At 43.5% G+C, this 21,943-nt stretch overlaps 1 protein-coding gene across 14 annotated transcripts in view; it reads right to left on the bottom strand.

The window, feature by feature from the left end:
- The window catches only part of CHD6 (chromodomain helicase DNA binding protein 6), a 101,453-nt gene that overhangs the window by 33,788 nt on the left and 45,722 nt on the right, over nucleotides 1-21,943 (bottom strand). For 13 of the 14 annotated variants that reach the window (XM_060277235.2, XM_088674495.1, XM_088674496.1 and 10 more), the window contains 8 exons: nucleotides 14,795-15,312; nucleotides 9,646-9,793; nucleotides 7,559-7,708; nucleotides 6,467-6,532; nucleotides 4,749-4,807; nucleotides 3,893-4,010; nucleotides 1,087-1,173; nucleotides 200-334 (listed from right to left, as the gene is read on the bottom strand). In XM_060277235.2, coding sequence (XP_060133218.2) covers nucleotides 200-334; nucleotides 1,087-1,173; nucleotides 3,893-4,010; nucleotides 4,749-4,807; nucleotides 6,467-6,532; nucleotides 7,559-7,708; nucleotides 9,646-9,793; nucleotides 14,795-15,312 — 1,281 coding nt within the window. Of the gene's footprint in view, nucleotides 1-199; nucleotides 335-1,086; nucleotides 1,174-3,892; nucleotides 4,011-4,748; nucleotides 4,808-6,466; nucleotides 6,533-7,558; nucleotides 7,709-9,645; nucleotides 9,794-14,794; nucleotides 15,313-18,962; nucleotides 19,134-21,943 lie in introns of those variants that run through there. The other variant, XM_060277239.2, reaches the window with a different exon arrangement.

Below are 21,943 nucleotides of genomic sequence, written 5' to 3'. Positions count from 1 at the left end.
AGTGGGGGAGGAAGGGCTGGAAAGAGAGGAAGGTTACTGCTGTGAGTTGAACGGCCTCAGCAAAGATATCAAGAGAAGATAAGGGTAGGAACAACAGCTTAAGAGAGAGTGCCAGGACAGAGAAGAACCTAACACTAAAATTCATTCGCACATATCATTTCCCTCCATATTAAACTGAAGTTTCTCTCTTAACTCTTACCAAAGATTTGATTTCTGGTTGGATTTGCAGAGAGAGAAACTCTTTGATCTTTCCAGGGTCGACATCTTCCTCCAGCTCCCAGGTGCTTTCCTCATAAGGCAATGAGCACCATTTCACCAGGTAGTGAGTCACCTCCTGCAGTCCATGAAAAACCAAGGAGATGCAGAAAACAAATGACAAAGCGCAAGTGACAGAACTCCTTTGGGAACCCTGTTCTGTACACATACCAAGAAAGCAAGAGCCTTAAGCAAACAGAAGCACATAAAAATCTGTTGCACAAATCCCTACAGAGAAGGAAACCGAGAATGAGGAAGGTTTGCATCAAGACCGATGGGAAGTGAGTGCAGGGATGCAATGCTGACAGATGCAACTGTACAGCCAGCTATCATAAAAACATTCCTAAGGCAGAGGAGGGGCTGTTTTTCAATAATAATAATAATAATAATAATAATAATAATAATAATAATAATACTGCACATATATCTTAACTCAGGGGTGAGCAGAAAAGCTTGGCCCAGTGATGGACCATTTGGCTAGTTAGTTCTCATCTTGAAGAAGCATGCATACTCAGAATATTTAAAAGCAATTAGTTATGCCCTCCACAGTGATGAATAAATTGGATTTGCGTTAAACGATATGACTTAAATTAATCCATTCCCCCCCCCTCAACAGCTAATTCAAAGAAAAGGGAAGAGGTGAGTGGGTTGAAGCTGGGACATTTGCATGCAACAGATATGCCCAGCATTAAGTATTCTTATGGCATTCTTATCAGTGCCACACTACTCTGGCGCTCACACTGCACACACTCTATGGTCCGTCATGAAAACAAAAGGGATTAATAAGGAGCTGTCAACTGCAAGGAGCAGCCATGCTAGAACAACATCTACCTCCCCAGTGTCAGAGTCCTTCGTGTGAGCCACCTCCAAAATTCTATCAACTTCCACATAGTCTGGGTTGAACATATCTTCATCAGGCTGGCAGAAAAGGAGATAAAACAACAGGACATACATCAAGACAGGCTAAAACTTGACTGAACAAAGCAAGCATGAAAACAATAGCTTCTGAAGCCATTAAGCCAGGATCTGTTGGATTATTGTGGTATAAGAAAGCCACACAGGTTGCTACAGGCACTGCCTCTTTTATAAGCCAGTAAAAAAAGCATTAGTTGTCCGGTCAGCAACTTTATTTATTTTTAAATACAGGAGCTATATTTTGGATGGAGAAATGGACACTGGTTCTGCCTAATGACTCATTCCTACACAAGTCAAGGCACAACCAAATGAGTATTCACCAAACTCCTCCAGCATTTCTAATAGAAGCAGCAGAGGCTGCTTACCTCTCCCTTACATCCCTCATCTGATGACTCCAATGCATAAGCCAAGATACAGGCAAATGGAAGTTCACACCTGAGTGACATAAAAGGGGGATTCTGCCCAAGCCTCTTTTGATGTTCATACTGGGGAAGAGGGGATTAAAAAGAAAAATGGAAACCAAATCCCCCTACTAAAAAACCCTTTTTTGCTCAGGCTTTCACATTTCTAAAACAGCGAAGGTGCATAAGTTTAAGAGGGGTGTTCTCAGGCTATGCTGAGATTCATTTGAGAGATGCGGATGGTATGTGGCAGAGAGAGCTTGAAATGCAAACCCCCCATACTCGGAGTATGCTGGCCCATTCTGCGCAGGGTCCAGCCCCCTTTGGGTCAAACTTGAAATAGGTTCAGGGCCTTAGTTCCTCCCTAAGCCAAAGAAGATTTTACCTTGCGGAAGAAAGTTGGAAGCCCCAAACAGAAAATGACACCCCACACATCATTTACCAGCTAAGAGCCTCTCTTGTCTGAAAGGAAGCTCTCTGCTGCCAACGACTGCATCACCACCCTTCCTCAAGGTGGTTTTTTTTCTTTTCTTTTTTGTCTGCAGAAGCCCGTGCAGGATTATCAGGGAAGGGAGAGCAGCAGCAATAAACTGAATTAGGTTTCCTTTAAGTCCATAAGGTTTTTGAGTGTTCGACCAGGTCTTAACTGGAAGGGTCTTGTTGTTGTTGTTTAGTCGTTTAGTCGTGTCCGACTCTTCGTGACCCCATGGACCATAGCACGCCAGGCACTCCTGTCTTGCACTGCCTCCCGCAGTTTGGTCAAACTCATGTTCGTAGCTTCGAGAACACTGTCCAACCATCTCGTCCTCTGTCGTCCCCTTCTCCTAGTGCCCTCAATCTTTCCCAACATCAGGGTCTTTTCCAAGGATTCTTCTCTTCTCATGAGGTGGCCAAAGTATTGGAGCCTCAGCTTTACGATCTGTCCTTCCAGGGAGCACTCAGGGCTGATTTCCTTAAGAATGGATAGGTTTGATCTTCTTGCAGTCCATGGGACTCTCAAGAGTCTCCTCCAGCACCATAATTCAAAAGCATCAATTCTTCGGCGATCAGCCTTCTTTATGGTCCAGCTCTCACTTCCATACATCACTACTGGGAAAACCATAGCTTTAAGTATACGGACCTTTGTCGGCAAGGTGATGTCTCTGCTTTTTAAGATGCTGTCTAGGTTTGTCATTGCTTTTCTCCCAAGAAGCAGGCATCTTTTAATTTCGTGACTGCTGTCTTACATAGATGTAATAGAAGGGTCTTACATAGATGTAATGGAAAGCCACTAAGGGCCGCAATGAATCGTCAAGCCATCCTTTTCCTCTTCCTACTTGAGGTGAAAATTCCACAATGCATGCCTAAACACAAGCATGCAAAGGTGTGGCATCCTGTTAAATCTAGCAAGGGGACAGTATGCTATCTGACATAAAGAGAGGAACATCCAAGATCATATTCCCCCAAAAAAGATTCTGGCTACCTTGGTTCTCATGGAACTGTTATGGGGCAAAATGTCATCATACAGAGCTCTGCCCCATTCAAAATGCAGCAACTTCGCAATTTCAACTATCTGAGCCAATAGACAGGCTATGGATTAACTGACAGCTTATAAATAATGAGCAGGTGGAAACTAGCAGCTATTTATTCTTGCCAGAGCTTCCTTCCCCTTTCTCTCTGTAACAGAGGTGCTAATTCAGGGAAGAAATGCAGAAATGTGATTGCTTATCACAGCAGTGTCTCTTTAAAAACCTCAATGGTTCTGGCACAAAAGAATATGGAAAGCAGTGTGGGAATTGGCTCTCACACTAGGAGACAGGAGGTGAGGACCCCAGTGCATCAAGCAGAGGAGCAGCTGCTCATCGCAGACAAAAGGGAATGATGTGGCACCTTCCACCAGAAACATTTCACACTCGTGCCAAGAACCTGTACAGACAAAGGGCTCAAAACTCCAAGGATTTGCAGCCGGAGTTAGAAAGCAATTTCAATTTCATATTGCTCTGATTTATACCCACCAGGGATGCATGGAAAAAGCTGCAGGTAGCAAGCCTGGCAAGAGTGATAAATTCATATTAAATTTCATTCTAAGTGAGACCAATCTAGCTACGGAGCTCAAGCCCATGTGCATATGCAAGTAAGTGGAAGAAGAGACCTGGTGAAACTCTGGTCATTCCTGGAACCTCCTCTGAGGCAGCTGGGTCACAGCAATGACAATGGGGGGCCTCCATGCATGCACACACCTTGGTGATGCTGAGAACAAGCACCCCTGGGTGATGAAGCCCTGACACACGACACATCACATATTTCGAGGAGGGAGTGTCAGAGTAGCTTGCCAGGCTCACCTCAGTGAAAATGTGCTTCATCTGGGCCTGCTTATTGCGAAAACGCTTGATCTTCTGGGAGATGCGTGGGTCTTTCTCCAGCTCCTCCATTGTGGCCCATTTGCAGTGTAAGTAAGAACTGCAAATGAGAAGAAAACACCATAAAGGGCATGAAGAAACAGAGCTTGACCCCCTACGCCCCGCCCCCCCCAAAAAACCCAAGGGAACACAATTCTAGGACATCATAAAAAAGAGCCATAAAAGCCACAGGGTTGTATGCAATGCAGCGCTTCATAAAACGTCTCATCAGTGCCTGCGCAACGTAACTTTATCTCCCTCTCCTCCCCTAAACAACCCTTAGATCTGTTCTAGAGGTTCCCACCAACCTTCTGGAGCACATATGGGAAGAACGCAGGGGGAGGAGAGGAGAGGAAGCCCCATCATGCGAGTGGAAATCCCTTGTGCTGTCAGGATGCATTAGTTGAATACTGTCCATAACCAGAAACTTAATGGGAGGAGGGGGAAACAGAACTGCATGGCAGATGAGCAGCGCGTGTAAGCAATGGTCAATCTCACTTTCTAATAAAGATAACTCACTTGGAGTGGGGAATAAAAGGGAAGTTCAGGTCAAACTACAAATAAGGAAGTAGGCTGCAAGAAGCAGACCTTCTACCCAAGTGAATGGGGGAGAGGAAAAGGAAGACTACAAGACAGCAGACCACTGAAGCAGCGAAACTGAAGACAAAGCAAAAGGGTGCAAGGAATTAGCACTTGTTCCCTAAAGATACAGCAGTGAGGTTAGAGTGAGTGGAAGGAACAAATGAATTATCAATGTGTAAACAAGCTGGAAAGAAGAAAAATCACATGCCATACATACAAATTGCGGTACTTTACGTAGAACTCTTCCTGCTCGTAAGTTGCTCCTCCTGGGTAGGTCTGGAACAACAGCAAGTGCTCAGTAAGCTTCATTTACATGGAAGAGTTACTAGGACCACACTGTACAGTCAGCGTGATCTCACCTGAACTGTTCTGCTCTAATCTAGCAGAACAGAGTGTAACAGACTCAAGCACCTTCCTGCATGATACATGGGAGGGCGAATGCTGGAGCCCAGTTGGCAAGAAGCACAGAGGTGGAGCAAGGAAAGGCAGAAAATTCTGTTTCCATCCCCAATCAGTAATGGAACTCTTGAGACTTTCAATAAACCAAGGCAGCAAGGAAGGACAATGCAGCGTACAGGACCTAAGTCCGATACTAAATTTCCCCCATATGCTTCAGGAGCAGATAGCACAGGCCACACAACACTGTCAATGGACAAGAGCTGACCACTTCTAACCCCAGAAAATGCACAGAACAGCCACTCCTGACAACTTTGTAAGAAAAGCCCTATCGCCAAGCAGACTGAAGTCTGTCTTTAAAGCACATGCTTTATTCTACAGCAAATGCTGTAACGCACTTGTGACATGGTAAATAATATGTCAGCCCATATTAATATTGGAGTCCCAGATTTTAAAAATCGCCCAGACTCTAGCGAGCAAGATGAACCCAAACCTTAAGTAAGCAGCCACATCTCCACCTCCTCCCTTCAGCTTGGGACTGAAGATAGGAGGCAGAATAAGTGGGCTTCTCTCTGCACCAAGCTCTAAGCACTCGTTGGGTGCAGAGGCGCAGCGAGTCTCTGCCTTCCCTACCTCCAATTCTGAGCTGCTGTGGGCTTGCTTTCTGCCCCTCCCTATGTCTGAGCTGAGAGTTAGATTTTCCTGTGACCTTGGACTCAGTTTCTCAGGCACAGTAAAAGGTCAAGGACAATACCATACAATTGCTTTATCAAAACATTATAGGTTGAAAGCCTAACTATTTTGAAAATTCTTTTTTTAATAAAAAAATCCCTGCAAATCTTGCAGGAAGAATCATTATGGTAATTCCAGCTCCTTTCTCTAAATGTTATATACTCAACCACATGGGCCCACCTTCCCATTCCATGATATGCAGACTATGTGCATGTACTGCAGACTATGTGCATGTACTGCATCCAATGCACAGTTTCTCCTCCTCAACTTCACATCATATACAGTCGTACCTTGGATCCTGAATGCCTTGGTACTTTGACATTTTGGCTCCCAAATGCCGCAAGTGAGTGTTCTGGGTTGCCAACCTTCTTTGGAACCTGAATGTCCGACAGGGCTTCCAATTGGCTGCAGGAGCTTCCTGCAGCCAATCCGAATCCGTGCTTTGGAAGTTGAACGGCCTTCCGGAATGGATTCCGTTCGACTTCCCAAGGTACGACTGTATTTACTCTATGAAGAGTGAATGCCTGATTCAGAAGGACACTTTTCTCCCTTACATGCAATCTCCTCACTCAACTGCACCAACCGCTTCTACTACTAACAGTACAGAACATTTGTTTAGGGCCCAAACCGTGTTATACCTGTTCAGAGGCAACATAGCCCCAGCCCAAAAAGCTTAGTCAGCATGATGTCAAACTCCTACAGCAACCCTACATGGGTTGCCATGGCCACTGGAGACCTTTCACCCAACATACTTTGTGCAGCCTAGAAAGAGACCGGTTAGGATCTCATGGTAAGAGAGCCACTCACCTCCTTCTGCACCATCCTGGAGGCAAGGATCCTCTCAATGATGTTAGCATCATCCTCGGGAGGCTCCTGTGGATCCCGAGACAGTAAGGTTAGTTATTCTGATACAATAGCGGCATCTGATGCCCCAGAATTGCACAGGTTAAAAAGGGGGAAATCCTCAAGCTCTCAAATCCCAACTCTAGGCCTCTTCTGGAATTTAAAGACAGGCAAATGTGTAGGTCAGGCTTCATCAACCTGGCACCCTCCAGTACTACAACTCTCATCAGCCTGATGTCGTCCAAAACATGTGGAGGGCACCAGGGTTAATGAAGGATGTTATATAGTAATTCTGCTCATGTAGGGCCGGGCCGCCCATGAGGTCAGTGGGGTGAGGAAGCTGCCTCAGGCAGAAGCAGGAACCACCACACCACCCAGCTAAAGGAGGCTGCGGTGTGGCAGTACAGCACATTCCTGCTTTGCCTCAGGTGGTGCGCTGCTCTTGGCTTAGGTGCTTTGTGGTGTGCTTTGCTATGGCACTAGGACTAGGTATACCCACATTCAAATCCCTGCTCAGCCATGAAACTCACTGGGTGATCTTGAGCTAGTCACGGTGTCTCAGCCTAACCTATCTCACAGTGTTTTTGCATGGATAAAATGACAGAGGATACCATGCATGCCACCTAGAGCTCCTTGAAGGAAAGGTGTGATAGATATGTAATAATAAATAAAATGTGGAGTTACCAGTGAATATGCCTGTACAACATACATGCTTGCAAATAACTGCGTATCGAATCCATGTTACTGTTTTTGTTTTGTTTCGTATGTATTAAAAAGTAATGTGTGAGGCCCTATTCAGACCACCACTGGAAACAAACTGGGACTTTAAGAAGTGAAGTTAGTTTACATGTTTTGGTTACTTGTACATAGCATGTTCTTGGACCCTCAATGATACGGCCATAGCACCAGCGTATATGTATCTCTGCTCTCAAACTTTTGCCAATATTAACCCAAACATCCATATGTCATGTTCCTATTACATTTCTCCTCCATATAAGAAAATGATATTTGGATGCAAAGAAGCAAACCTTGTTTCCTCAACAGCCCCAGCCTTACCTCTGCCTGCCAGGCCAAGGTAGATGCAGAGAGAGCAGAAGCCCGACCAGCTCCCAGAACAGCAATTGTTTCACCATCATCATCCACCACCTTGAAATCCAGGTCTTCGTTGTACTTCCTGCGCTTCACCTGGCGGCCAGAGCGGCGCTTCTGCATATCAAAAAGAAGCTCCAATAAGAGAGGAGAGATGCACACCTAATTTCCTGACTCAGATCTGGCACTTGCCCAGCTAATACAGAGAACAGGAACTGGACTCAAGAGCTTGGCTGGTACTCTCCCAGCCCTTGCAAAACTAGGGCACTGGCAGGATGAACTAAGCAGTCGTTTGAAGGACACCGTCAAATGCCCCCTCTAACCACACAGTTTTATATTTACTTTTTATTTATTTATTATTTATTTACTACATGTAAGAGGAGGACAAATGTAATATAGCAAAAACCAGCCCTCCACCAGTACACTATTTTGTGATTTTTTTTTCAAAGATGTCACACCTTTCTATTCCATAGAACTATTCATGTATCTCAGTCTGTGATACATGTTCAAGTACACAGCAATTGTAAAATCTCTGCTTCTTTCTTGCTAACATTCACCAATGCAAATAACAAGGGTCCTCCCATTCAATCTCTCATCCAAAGTCTTAGGGGAGTGATGCATCCAATTCTATTTGATGTTATGTGGTATAGCTAATAAAGCTGCAAAAAAACTGCACAGAGGTCCATTATGTTTTCCATTCAATTTAAGGGACAGCTTTTCTGCCATTGCTATTTGCCATGGCCATTTCAAGCATCCTACACAAAGGATAAATCTGGAGCCAACTCTTTAACATCTGGTCCTGGGTGCTGTACCCCACAAGACAGGGGAATCTGCTCTGTCACAGTCCTATGCATGCTGAAAGGCCCCATAAATCCCATGAAGGAAAACTAGCACAAAGCAAGCCACAATGACTAGTACTCTGGTGGCTGAGAATCTGCACTTAGTCAAATACATCTAAAACCTAATGCCTCTCACCTCACCTCAGTTGTTTCCTTCCAACAGCAAGTATCCTTCTGATTTCAACACCATATGCTCCTGGAAATCTTCACTAACTCCATAGTCAAGGAAAGGAAAGGGAGGCAAATGCCCTCTCTGGGAATCTCTAAGCACAATTCAGCTCACTCCACAGAATCACTTTTGCTGTTCTGTGTCTTCCCTGGAACTGCCCTTGAATAAACCATCACTCCCTTCATGCTGCAAATACTCTCTGAGCAAACTCCCTGTTGAATTCACAAATCACTGATTTAACAGAACACCCCCTTCAGCATCCTTTATCTCCTCTTTGTGTCTCCAGCTTTTCTTGACCCATAATCTTATTGGGTCTGTTAAGAAGCAAATTGATCACAGTGTTCCTCTCAGCAAAAGCAGTGCTAGCTACAGTGAAAGAGCTGCAGCTCCTATTTAAGGCTCAGTCTGAGGGTGGTAGCTGCTGAAGCAACATCTGAGCTCTACTCATATGAAGTATTCAGCCTGAGCATGGAGCTGTCCAGGGTACCTTTGCCTCAGGTAAGGTCAGCAATCGCAAAAGTAGAGGGAAAAGTTGATAGGAGAGCATTCTCTTCATACCAGTTGTATCTCGGATGCATGGCTAGACGGTGGGATCTTGTTATTTTTAAAGGAGGAGATACGCACACAGCACACACCCCTATATTTCACTATACTGCATAATCAATTCTATACTATATAGATTCCCACCTCTCTCCAGCACAAGCAGTAGCAGGCACAAGATCAGTACAGACCATGCTATCCATGAGGAGAAAGGGTCACGTAGTATTAAAAAACAAGAAGGCCTTTGCATTTTGGACATACACAGTTTGGCAACTTCCCACACTTCTGGTTTTGTGCACAAACTGCTATCAAGCTGTATCCTTTGGGACTCACATTGTAAGGAATGTATGATAAAAATTTAGCTCTCCAACTAAAAAGGAGGAACATTACTGGAACAGCAACTGGCCATATACCTGAAGAGTCACACACAGAATCCCAATGATAGCAGTCATTCTTACTCAAGACAGAACCTCCCATGCCCATAAAGGTGAGAAGCCCAAGCATACCTGGCTGTCAGCTGATTCAGCAGACTCCTCAGGGCTCTGCCCAGACAGTGAAAGGAGGCTTTGATCCAGCTCAAGGCTGTCAACTGAAGTGTCATTTTTCCTTTTCCCTTTTTTCTTCTTCTCAACAGGAGTTGGTCCTTGCTCCGTGCTGCAGATATAAATGAGTAGGAATATGAAACTGCAGGTACATTTTGCAGGACATCAGCTTGGTGTAAAAATTTGTGTTTCTGGCCAAAATGCCACCCTAAAATGTGTCTCCCTTTGTGCCACTATTCCTTTGAGAGTATCTGGTCATTTTCAGTCAGGATCAAAAGGGTCACACACAAAACCATGTCTTTGGATGGCTCTCTTCCCATGGCAGTTATGGTCTTCCCAAAAAGCACATCTGCATCAAGCCATGGTTTGGTTTAGCATTACATGCACACCAGTTGAGTGTCAAATTAAACAGAACCCTTCTCTGGGCTTCCAAGTTCAAAACAATTTAAAAAACAAATGGGAGTGGGGAAGTATGGCTAGGAGAGGCTGATGATGTTACATGGCAGTTGGGTGTTCTTGAGACAAAGAGTCAGGGTTGAACAAGAGCTATATTAATTGAATTACAAACTGACTAGTCTTGCTGGCAGAATCAGGTTACACTTTCTACCTTTCCAGGAACAAGTAAGCAAAAGATGTTTGCAAAATCTTTTCAACACGAAAAGGAGAAAAATATTATAGTAACCAAATACAGAGACATTTCACCGCACAGCATTTTTTTCTGTCTTGTTTTATGAAAAGGCAGCCTCAAAAGTGTCTGTGTTAAAAAAAGAAAAGTGGGCAGCTAGAATAAGTCGTTCAGTAAATCATCCATTCCATGTATCCAAAATCCACATTATGTCAATACCCAATACAACAAAAACAACACTAAAATATCTTAAGTTCCACCAAATGTGGTCCATATGTTAGCAGGACTGACAGAAGGACCTCTCCTCAAGAATCTTAAAACCTGGACAGCATCATATAGAAAAACGTAACCTTTCAGACAGCCTAGTTCCAAGATGTGTAAGGCTTTGTAGGTAACAGCTAATACGATGAATTGTGCCCAGGAATGGACTGGTAGCCAGTGAGACTGTTGTAAGTTGGGGGGGTAGCCCCCATAACTGGCCCCATCAATTTATGCCTCCACCAGCTGCAAACCAGACAATGCACAATCAGGCACAGTTCAAGCCAAATTCCCTATGATGTTTCTCAAATTAAAAGTTGACAAACTTCAAACACAACTTTTTAAAAACATAACCCAAAACACAGCTGAGTTTCATGTTCAGGGTTTAATGTCCTTTCCCTATCAATGATACTTACTTCCAGTGCATTGGTCTCAGAAAAGCACTCAGAGGCACCGGGCTAATACCAGATCAGTTTCATATATCTGGTACCAGCATATACAAATCAAGAGAGTTGTACCGATTTACCAGGTCAAGCGGGTGGTGATGGACAGGAATAAGACATCCACAGAGACCACAGAAATCACATTTCAAGTGTATTATTCCTTAGTCAGGGCTGTTTTCATCTTGTTTATTTTTGCTTTTGCCACTCCTTTAATAAGAAATGGTTTATCTTTGTCTATTTTAAAATCATGTTTCCACTGAACCTTCCTACCCCTGTTTCATGGGAAATAGCTGTTAGCTGGAGGTTGTGCACAAAAAAATTCTCGCCAACAGCTTTTTCAGGCACTTGCGACGCCACCACATGCCTGTGAATGAACCAGAAGCTCTGGAAATGCACTGATGCTGTAGCTTCTGCTTCCGTAGCAAGTCCCCAGACATTGATTTTGCAGTCACAATTAACAACAGTTCCATTCATGAATGCTGGGGCTAACTGTGATTAGAAATAATTTAGAGGAGATTATGACACGATTACCAGCCGCTTAGAGAATTTGCAGCAATTGCTCCATTTGCATGCATGTTTTATACTGTCACTTCAGAAGGAATGCTTCCCTGCTATCTTCTTTTTAAAATGTGCTGTGACAGGACCAATGACGACTTGAATCCTTATTGAGAATCTAAGTAGCAAGAATGACCCTTTTGTCACAAGCAAGTTGCTCCTAGCCATGGCTCAAGTCCACAAATTATGAAGAGCGACATAATATATGGCAATCACAAGTGTCATTGACAAGAAACCCACCCTCTGATGAATTTAACATTCTAAATAAAATGCTTCTCCTTTTTGTACTCCTCTCCCATTGTTACCCCACCTGGGTGGGCATTTCTCTCATTTTAAAACCCCTTTAAAATTGATCGCTAAAGTCAATCTTATGGAACCTGATAATAGTAATTTGTTTTTTCCCTACACTTTTGAGGTCCTTAACAAGAATTCCACGTGACAAATAGGCGCAAGGTAGGCCCAAAGATGCAGCACCTTGGAGAGTTCCAAGAGAGTCTGCAAATTGAAGCCTTTCATTCCTCCAGGACCAGGTCACCCCTCCCAGGCTCTGCCCCTTCCTAAAGCGATGTTTTCGAGTCCATTGCCTTCAAGCCTAGCACACCTTAATTTCCTCCAGAATGAGTGACATGGACACACATAGTGTCTCTGGTGAGGATGAGGACAGGTCCTTTGGGAGGGTGCAGGTACAGAGGTTGTTGACTGGAGGTCTTAAATCAGGGGTCTCTAGCTCACGGTATCCAAGTTCAATAGGTTCTAGCTAAGGAATAGTCATTTGCTGGTGTCCGGATATTTATCTCTGTCTCTGGTGCTGCTGATCTGACTGCCCACTTCTCAGTCCAGCTGTTCAGGGTGGGGTACATGATAGTTCTTGTGGTCTCTTAGCCAGAAGGCTTATATAGGGTCAGGGTGGCTTAGCTTCAGCCATAAAACTGCACCATCCCAATTCCACACTAAGGTGTGATAACCAGCATGATTTCACATAAATTGGTTTTTCTTTTTAAGCATGATGAAATCCACACAGAATTCTCTATCTAATGTGTCATGCTCCTGTCCACTAAAGAACAGCAAGTCAAATCTTCAGTCCAGGTGGCAAATGAACATTGAACACTTTCACAGGTTTCGAGTGAATGCAAAAATAAGCACATGCTGGGATAATTAGTCTGCTTTCAGATTAGCCTGGTGCTTGTCCTTTGTTTACCTACGTGATGCACAAGACCTCAGGAAAGCATGGATTGCTGGGGAGTGGAGACTTCACCCCTGGATTCTTAAAGCAAGTGACTCTGTGATAGCCTTTAGCCAAATCAAAGGGAGAGAGAGCAACAAAGGCAGGAGACATTACCTATGCCTATCTTCAATTAAGGACACTCTCAAGGGAGATCAGCCCTTCTCTCCTGACCAGCTCATAATTAAAGAAATTAGCTCAGGCAGCAACACAAAGAACCCAAAGACATGCACCCTTGTTTATTATGGTCCAGCACTACAACAGACATAGAAAAACAATCACATGTCATTTTGAGGAAAACGAGCTGTATTCTAGGAAACTCATGTCACCTGTTAGCTTAAGGAGGGAAGTGGGTTCTATTTCTGACTCTGTCACTGATGAACTAGGCCTTGTGATTCCCCCTCCCCTCCCCTATTCCCACATTTAGTTCCACTCCCCCCCCAACAAGGATGAATAAAGCTACCAAGAGGTCAAAATTCTTGCCTCATTTATACTTGGGGTTCTTTTCTATAGAAGACTCTGACCAAAGACAGATTTCAATTAAGCCACCTCCTATTTATTGCAACCATTTACTTACTTTTCTTCTCAAACCAAAGTACAGTGGAACCTCGGTTTATGAACACCTCGGTTTACGAATTTTCGGTTTACGAACGCCGCGGACCCATCTGGAACGGATTAATTCACTTTCCATTACTTTCAATGGGAAAGTTCGCTTCAGTTTATGAACGCTTCAGTTTATGAACAGACTTCCGGAACCAATTACACCCATGCTTTGGGTTAAGTACGCTTCAGGTTGAGTACTCCGCGGACCCGTCTGGAACGGATTAATCCACTTTCCATTACTTTCAATGGGAAAGTTTGCTTCAGTTTATGAACGCTTCAGTTTATGAACAGACTTCCGGAACCAATTGTGTTTATAAACCGAGGTACCACTGTACGTGACATCCGGGGGGAGAGAGAAGGGGGAGAGTATGTGGCATCAAAGGAAAAAAAGAAGGGGGAAACTGCCCAACCTCAAACAGCAAGTATTACTGCAGGAGGCAGTCAGAACCTGAGATTTAGGTCCCTTTTCATGTGGTCAGAGAGGCACAGGGGCCATTTCCAAGTACCTGTAGTGTGAGCCCATTTAGGTTTAGGCTATGTGTGAATTATCACTTTTAACTACATGTATATCCTTTCCTGCCTCCCAAAGGACTCCAGGGTGATGAATACAGATAACAAAACAATTAAAATATCTGAAAACAATTCCAAGACAAATGCAGACACTACAATATGGGCAAGGCGAATCACATGGTTTTTCTCCACCTGACCAGCTATGGGATCACACCATAGCACTCCCATACCACTGTGGCTACATTTGACAGGAGCCTTAGATAAATCTAAGTAGGAACAATCATTTTAACTGTGTTCAACGAAAACAAATTATGCTTCCACACTGGCACAAAAATGGGAACTCTTGCAGTTTTAACAAACATACTGAGAAGGCAGACACATTGTTCTGAATAAATTACTATAAATATGATTAATAATGCTATTGCAAGCTACTAATTTTATGAAAACCCAAAGTGAAAACATACTTTTAAATATCCAGTCCCTCTAGCACAGAAACATCAATAAACCAAATACCGGTAGTCTCTCCATCCCATTTTGCCAAAATCACCAAGCTGCCTTTATTCCACAACAGCATTAAGCAATTTGTTTCCTATCAACGTCTGAGCCATTTTCCTATAAGCGGTGGGACTCAATTCTGGAGAAAAAACCCAGGGGCTGCAAAAAAGTGAGTCTATTGACTGCATTTGACATATGCAACACGATGAACTTGCTCACTACAGGTTTTAGCTCAAGGGTGTAGTCCTCTGGGATGCGCTATGCTTTGTGGTATAGAGAAGTGTAGACGCAATAGCCTGTTCCTAAAAACCACCCACAACATTCAGGCCAAAGCAAAGCAGAGAGAAAAATGGCTGCGGGGAAAAACAAACAAAGGGTCACATGAACTGAGCAAATACCCACCTGGTCTTCTTGGGTCTGGCTTTGGGGGGAGACTCCGAGTTGCTCTTCTTCTCTTTAGGCTCCTTTGGGACCTTGGGCTCCCGAGGCTTCCTGGGTTTCTTCACCCCCTCCTGCTTGGGCTCCTTGGCCTTCTTAGGCTCCTTGGGTTTTTTGGGTTCTTTTGGTTCCTTAGGCTCTCTCTTTCTCTTTGGTTTGGCTTCTCTTTCACCCCCTGGTTCCTGCTGCCCCAGCTCTTTTTTCTTCCGTTTCTTCTTCACCCCGGTGCCCCCACCCCTGTCGTCCTGCATCCCATTAAGGGATGTCACCATGTTCTGCACAATCTCATCAGGCACCTCAACAGGCACCACATCCTGCTGGTCCTTCTGGGCCAGGCTCACGCTGGCCAAGTCAGAGATTGTCACCAGGTCATGCAAATCTTCCTGATCTGTACTGTCAGCAAAAGGGGACTGTGGCTTGCATTCAAAGGTGATGGAGGCATCAGACATTGGGGAATGACTTAGCACATTAAAATTTGGCAGCTGCAAAGAGAACACAGAAAGAAATGTCACCACACATGGACACAGGAGTGTGTACTGCTGCTGAGAGCTTGAGAGTCAACCCTGGACGCTGTATTTAACAAGGTAAAGACAAGTGACCTGTCCTCACATGATTTTGAATAAAAGTTAGCTTTGACAAAGACAGCAGAAAGTTTCACTCAATTAATCCACGCTGATGCCAGAGTTTCCATCCAGGTCTTAGGCAACCTACCACATTACTAGGATTTTTCTCTGTGCTACAAATAGTGCATTCCCTAAAAAATGTATGCATGGCTGGCTGCCTCATATGCCCGGCAAAAGAAGAGACACTTGATTATTAAAGGATACATATGTTGCCCAACTCAGAAATCAAAGTAAATGCTGGAAAGGGTAATATGTGAAGCTATTCTCTGCACACATTACTGAGTTGGAGGAATTAATGCAGAGTTTGAAGGGAGCCCAAGGGGCATCTAGTCCAACCTCCTGTGATACAGCAATCACAGCTAAAGCATCCCTGACAGATGGCCATCCAACCTGTTTAAAAACTCTCCAATGAAGGAGGGACCATCACCTTCTGAGGTAGTTCATTCCACTGTCAAACAGCTCTTACCATGAGAATGTTCTTCCTAATGTTTTGTCGTAATCTCCTTTCTTGCAATTTGTATCCATTGGTTCAGGTCCTACCCTCTGGAGGAGGAGAAAATAAGCTTCCTCCATCTTTCATGACACAGCCGTCCAGATATTTGAAGCTGCTGTTGACCTGACAATTCACACCTGCTGTTGGCCTGCTATTCTAGCCAGAGGGTGTAAATGACTGAGCTGCCACAGCAACATACCATCTCTGCTTTGTATAAAAGAGATGTAGCAGGCACTGTCTCTGAGATAAAATTTTGGTTCTCTGGGAAATTCTAGCTACCATCGCTGGCCTCTAATCACTACATCACAAATAGCCAAGATCCTTTACAAAGATGTGAGTATGACTATGAAGACAGAGGAAAGGGTGACAAAGGTCCTGACACAGCTGTTCCCCCAGTTATTTTAGAACTCCCAGCCTTTCAAAACCACTGAAAATTATTGTTGTTATTATTAGTAGGAGTACAGTGGTACCTCAGGTTACAAACTTAATTCATTCCAGAGGCAAGTTCTTAACCCAAAACCGTTCATAACCTGAGGCACGCTTTCACTAATGGGGCCTCCTGCTGATACCGCACCACCACCGCACAATTTCCGTTCTCATCCTGGGGCAAAGATCGTAACCCGAGGTGTTTGTAACCCGAGGTCCACTGTATTGTAGTAGTAATATCCCTCCCACAACAGCAATGGCTGTCCTGAGGACATACCGGTCAAGGCCATTATATCAGGACAGGGAACTAATTGTGTGTGTTTTTTAAAATTAAAGGTTTTCTTGGTTTACAAAGATATGTGCAATGTCTCTCATAACATTTTTACAAGTCAGTTTCATTTGTTGAGACATTGGGAAGAAAAGGGAAAAAGAGGTAGAGGGGGTGGGGTTGGGTGACGATGTTTCTATTTTGCTTAATATATGTGGGGTTTAATGTCAGCGTCGCTTGTGTAGGTTCTCTGCTGTTCGCTTATGTTCCTTTAGTAGACAGGGAAGTAATTGTGAACCACTCTTGAGATACGGCAGTACACGTTAAGTGATTAATTTGTATAGAGAAAATTGTAGAGAAGAAGAAGAGGTATGTGTACTGCTTTGATTGTCAGAAGCATTTCATATGGCAACAAGCTAGACAGAAATAATGGAAATCCAGTTCCACTAGGATTTCTTGCATTTCCTCTTCTCCCTGCACCACCTCTAAATCTGTTCCAGAGGTTCCTTCAACCCACCAGAGCAAATTTAGGGTGGAGGGTGGGGAAGCTCTTACTGCTCAGCTAAAAATGCTTGCAGTAGTGAAATTGTTTAGTTGGGTGTGCAAGTTCTCATAAAAATAAGGCGAAAGAGCAGGTAGCCAAATAGCCCCTTGCAAACAAATGCACCAAGTGGCATCTCTGTCTTAATTTAACCACAACCTAGCCAACATTTCATTACAACACAGCACTTCCCAAGCAAAATAAACCCTTTCCCACTATCCTGCTAGCCCTAACCTTGCCTCATACTCACTTTCAATCGAGCACAGTGGTCCTCCAGATCTTGCCAACTCCCATCAGCCAAAGGGATAGCTGTAGTCCAATAACACCTGGAGGTACATAGGTTTCCTATGCCTGACCTAGTACAACTTCACTAAACTTGCCTTGGCAGGTACCAACATGAGGGAAAATGTGTCTCAAGGCTATGGCTGCAGGAGCAAGAGGAGTATAACATGAAGATAAAGCTTTGCTATCGCCATCAACAACTAAACAAGTACCAACAGATAACCATTTACCACAGAGTGGCCACTACTTGCAAACTTTGCAAAGAAGCACATGCAGCCACACGTGAACCTGGTTGTACAAACCTGGCTGAACATCTCCGACCCATCAGATATCTAGAACAGTAAAGATGTTCTAAAAATCACTTCACTGTGCAATGCAGTGCTACAACCCAGCTTATCACATGGCTGCATGGGGAAAATCCAGCGGCAATGAAGCTACATTCAAGCCAACTCCTGTTTTAAATTGAGTTTTCCTATAAAATTCCTGTGTATTTTCAAATTCAGTGTAACACTTTTCAGCTGCTGCATTATTCCACAGCAAAGACATAACAGTACTGTACACCCAAAAACTAAAAGAGCATTTCACTGCAGTGAGGCAGAGCTGCCAATTTCAGGGAGAAAGATATGGCTCTCCTGACTCCTGGCATGGATTACCGGTAGCAGAGTCGTCCTCAGCCATGTAATAAAACAAACAAACAACTTAGGAAACAGGATTCCTCAGCATCTTGCTATACTTAAACTGGTAAAAGTCAACAATAACGATTCCAAACAAAACAAAGGGATCTACCCAACGTCACACAAACAGAAGGATCCACCATACAATGTAACACCCAAAATGGCCATGCACAGATATGCCAAAATGTAGCTTCCTACTCACGTGGTATGAACTCTTGCTGAAAGATGAGGTGGCTTTTCAAAAAAGTCAGTATTTTAAAATGCTTCTGCAAATAATGTTTTATTTAAATGGCCTCGGCCCAGTATACCTGAAGGAGCGTCTCCACCCCCATGGTTCAGCCTGTACACCGAGGTCCAGCGCTGAGGGTCTTCTGGTGGTTCCCTCACAGCGCAGTTACAGGGAACCAGGCAGATGGCCTTCTCACGTGGTGGTGCCCGGCCATTAGAATGCCCTCCCATCAGATGTCAAGGAAATAAACACCTGACTTTTAGAAGACATCTGAAGGCAGCCCTGTTTAGGGAAGTTTTTAATGTTTGATGTTTTAGCGTGTTTTTAATATTCTGTTGGAAGCTGCCCAGAGTGGCTGGGGAGGCCCGGCCAGATGGGTGTGGTATAAGTAAAAGATGATGATGATTTTAACCCAGCACTGAAAGGTATATAATTTCACTGCCAGGCGAAAGATTTATACGATCTGAAGAGAAACCAGAGTATATACAGAGAAGACTCTCCTCAGATAATGGGTAAGGGCCATAGAGATTGTTGGTTGAGACTCCTTAGGGTAGTGATAAAGTGGGATATCAAATCCAAACTCTTCTTCTTCTTACCCCCCGTTTCAATCCCTGGCATCTCCAGGTAGGACTAGGAGAGATCGCTGCTTGAAATCCCTGGAGAGCTTCTGCCAGTCAGTGTGTAGACAATACAAAGTGAGAGGCACCAGTGGTCTGACTCAGCAAGCTACGGATGATGATAGATGTAGTCCAACAACAGCTGGAGATCTAAGTTTGAGAAAAACAGCCTTAACTTGTAGAGCCAGAGCAGCGTTTCATCTGCATTGCCGATTCGGATATTGCTAGAATCTCCTTTCCATCACGAAACCCCACAGATTGGCCCTGGGCAAGTGATTCCTCTCTCAGTCTAGGCTACCACACAGAGTTATTGCAGCAATAAAATGAGATAATCCCATGTACATTGCCTTGAGCTACTTGGAAGAAGAGCAGGATACTGATGTGATTTTAAAAATAGTTTGGAAAAGACTAAACCAATGGCATTTAAACACATCTGCAACTGATGTGGCCATCTGCAATAACTGATTGCAAGTATGTAAAAGAACATTGGTGTCCTTTTATACAGGGAATCTGGAAAAACAAATCATAAACATGCTGCAATCTAAATTAGAAAATTGTGAATAGAATTGAGCTTTATATAGTGCATTTACTTGCAACAGTTGTGCCCTCTCCTCCACTGATGTTTATAGTGTGTAATATGTAAAACAATGGAAAAAGAAAAAAATCTATGAACAACTGCAGCCCCAACAAACCTTATCTGAGTCCTGCAGCAACCTCAGAACTGAATTAGATTCGTTACACCTGTACAACTAGATTGGAAGAACCTTGAAGTACAAAATAGTCTGAGCAGTTAATGATCTTAAATGTAGTTTTCAAAATAGCTGTTTGAAATGAGTCGTTAATGAAATGTACTGCTCTTTCATAATTGAAAAATCAACCTACGGTAGTTAAAAATACAGCTTTAAAATTAACACTGAAAGAAATGGGATGAAGCAGTCACCTTTTCCTTAAATCGGTATTATAAGTCAGTCTGCTTCTATGTCTACACAACTTAATAAAGAAGTTAACTATTAATATGCATTTGTATAATTCCTAACAAAACTCTGTTGCTCTTTTCTGACATATTTGCTTGTTCTCTTAGGTTTGAAGATTATTTCTTAGCTAGTTTTATATGATTTTTAAAATCTATCTTTATCACCTGAAGAGGCAGGATGGCTAAGCATACAATTTTAACAGCATATACCTGTAGTCAGATATACATAGGAACTACCATACCTCTGGAAGATAGGACAGGTCTTACAATCCTCCTTCATTTATTTGGCTCTGTTAAAGCAATGGCTCAGCATCTAATGCTGGTTTGCAGATTTGCAAATAGAAATTGTACCTCTAATAATAAAAGATAGCAGAGAATAGAAACATCAGCAAAAAAATCTGTGTCTCTGAGTGTGCTCATGTTGCACAACTTCCCAAAACTTGTCCTGGATCTGGCACTTTGAATCTCAGTGAAAGCCAATGGGAATTCAAGTTCACCCAGAGCAGGATGGAGGAGGAAGAGAAAAAAACCTACCTGCTTCCAATCAGGAGCTGCTGTGAACACAGTGAGAGAGAGATGCACTTTAAAGGCAAACTGTCAAGGTTAGTAGGCCTCAAAAGTATGACCTACTTTTTTTAGCTGCTTGCCTGTGTGCATTTGCAGAGACCAGTGTTCTTTAGGCAAGCTCTGAAAAAAATACTTCAATAGAGGCCACTAAATTTAATTAACCCACCACCCTTGATGAGCTCTTCAGCTCCACATCTGCAACCTTACAGCACCAATCTATCACCATGAAACACTGTACTAAACTGCTTCACATGTGGCCTTCTCTAACACAAAGATCAAACCGGAACAAGAACTTGAAATAATAGAAATGGTGTGTCCCACCCAGCTCACACCCCAAAGAAGTAAAGGGTGCTTAGTCTGCCATTCATTTTTCAAGCTGCATGTGTCCCTCATACAGGAGAGGGAAAAGCGGCCAGGCCTTTATTTTTTCACTGAACAGGTTTCAAAGGAAAAAAAGCTGCTTTGGCTTAAAAAGCAAACTGCCTCTCCAGCACTGGGAAATACTAGAACAAAGAGAGAAAGTAAAACCCTTAATACTGAGGTATGTTTTTCCCTTATCTGTGAACATACCCGAACTTTAGATTCTGGCCTGAATCAGAAAAAAAGATGTCCCCATTCTAAAAGTATAAAATACCCTATACAATGCACAGGTGTATACTATTTTGAACCTGAAATGCAAAACACTGCAAAAGGCAAACCAAGGACAAGGACATGCCTGGAAGCTTGCAATCTAATTTAAACATAAAACCAAAAGGGGAAAGATGGAAAAGGAAAGGAGAAGGTAATGCAGTTAAGGAAAGGAAAACAAAATGTTTTTGTTTTTTAAAAAGCAGGTGGATCTTAAATAAGTTGGGAATAAGGAAGATATCCAACTATCTTGGGCACGGAGTACCAAAAGAGTTGTGAAGTTAGTAAGGCCAGGGATGAAAGAGGAGATCATGAATTTAAAGAGGCAAGTTCTTGATGATCGAAGGGTCCGAGATAGATAGAGAAAGGCAGAAGAGACAGAATGAACAGATTAGAAGGTTATAGTGATGGTGAAAAGAGAAGGGGCAGGGAGGTATTGATGGTGGTGGGAAACACAGGGTTAGGAATGCAAGAGGGGGGAGTGAAGAGAGAAATATATAATCTCCTTCCTGGTCATGCCAGTCTCATGTGGTTAGCAACCCAAGTCTTCCTCACCTAGATGTTCCAGGCCACATTCTCCCAAACCTCTTGCCTGTTCCTTGCCTTCCGACACACTTCCTCTTTAGGCATTAGTCAGCTCTCAGACCTAACTGTAGGAACAGCCTTATGAAACAGATACAAGAAAAGAAAACCCACAGAACTGGCTAGTTACCAGCCTCAATCCACTGCCATCATGCAGGGCAGGCCCCCTGGTAACTCTGGGACATTTCAGGGGAATTATAGGTGTGATATC

This window comes from Zootoca vivipara, chromosome 7, assembly GCF_965207765.1.
Source record: "Zootoca vivipara chromosome 7, rZooViv2.hap1.1, whole genome shotgun sequence".
Classification (NCBI taxonomy): Eukaryota; Metazoa; Chordata; class Lepidosauria; order Squamata; family Lacertidae; genus Zootoca; species Zootoca vivipara.
Note: the sequence above shows the minus strand (reverse complement) of the source record. Positions and strands in the feature narration are given on the sequence as shown.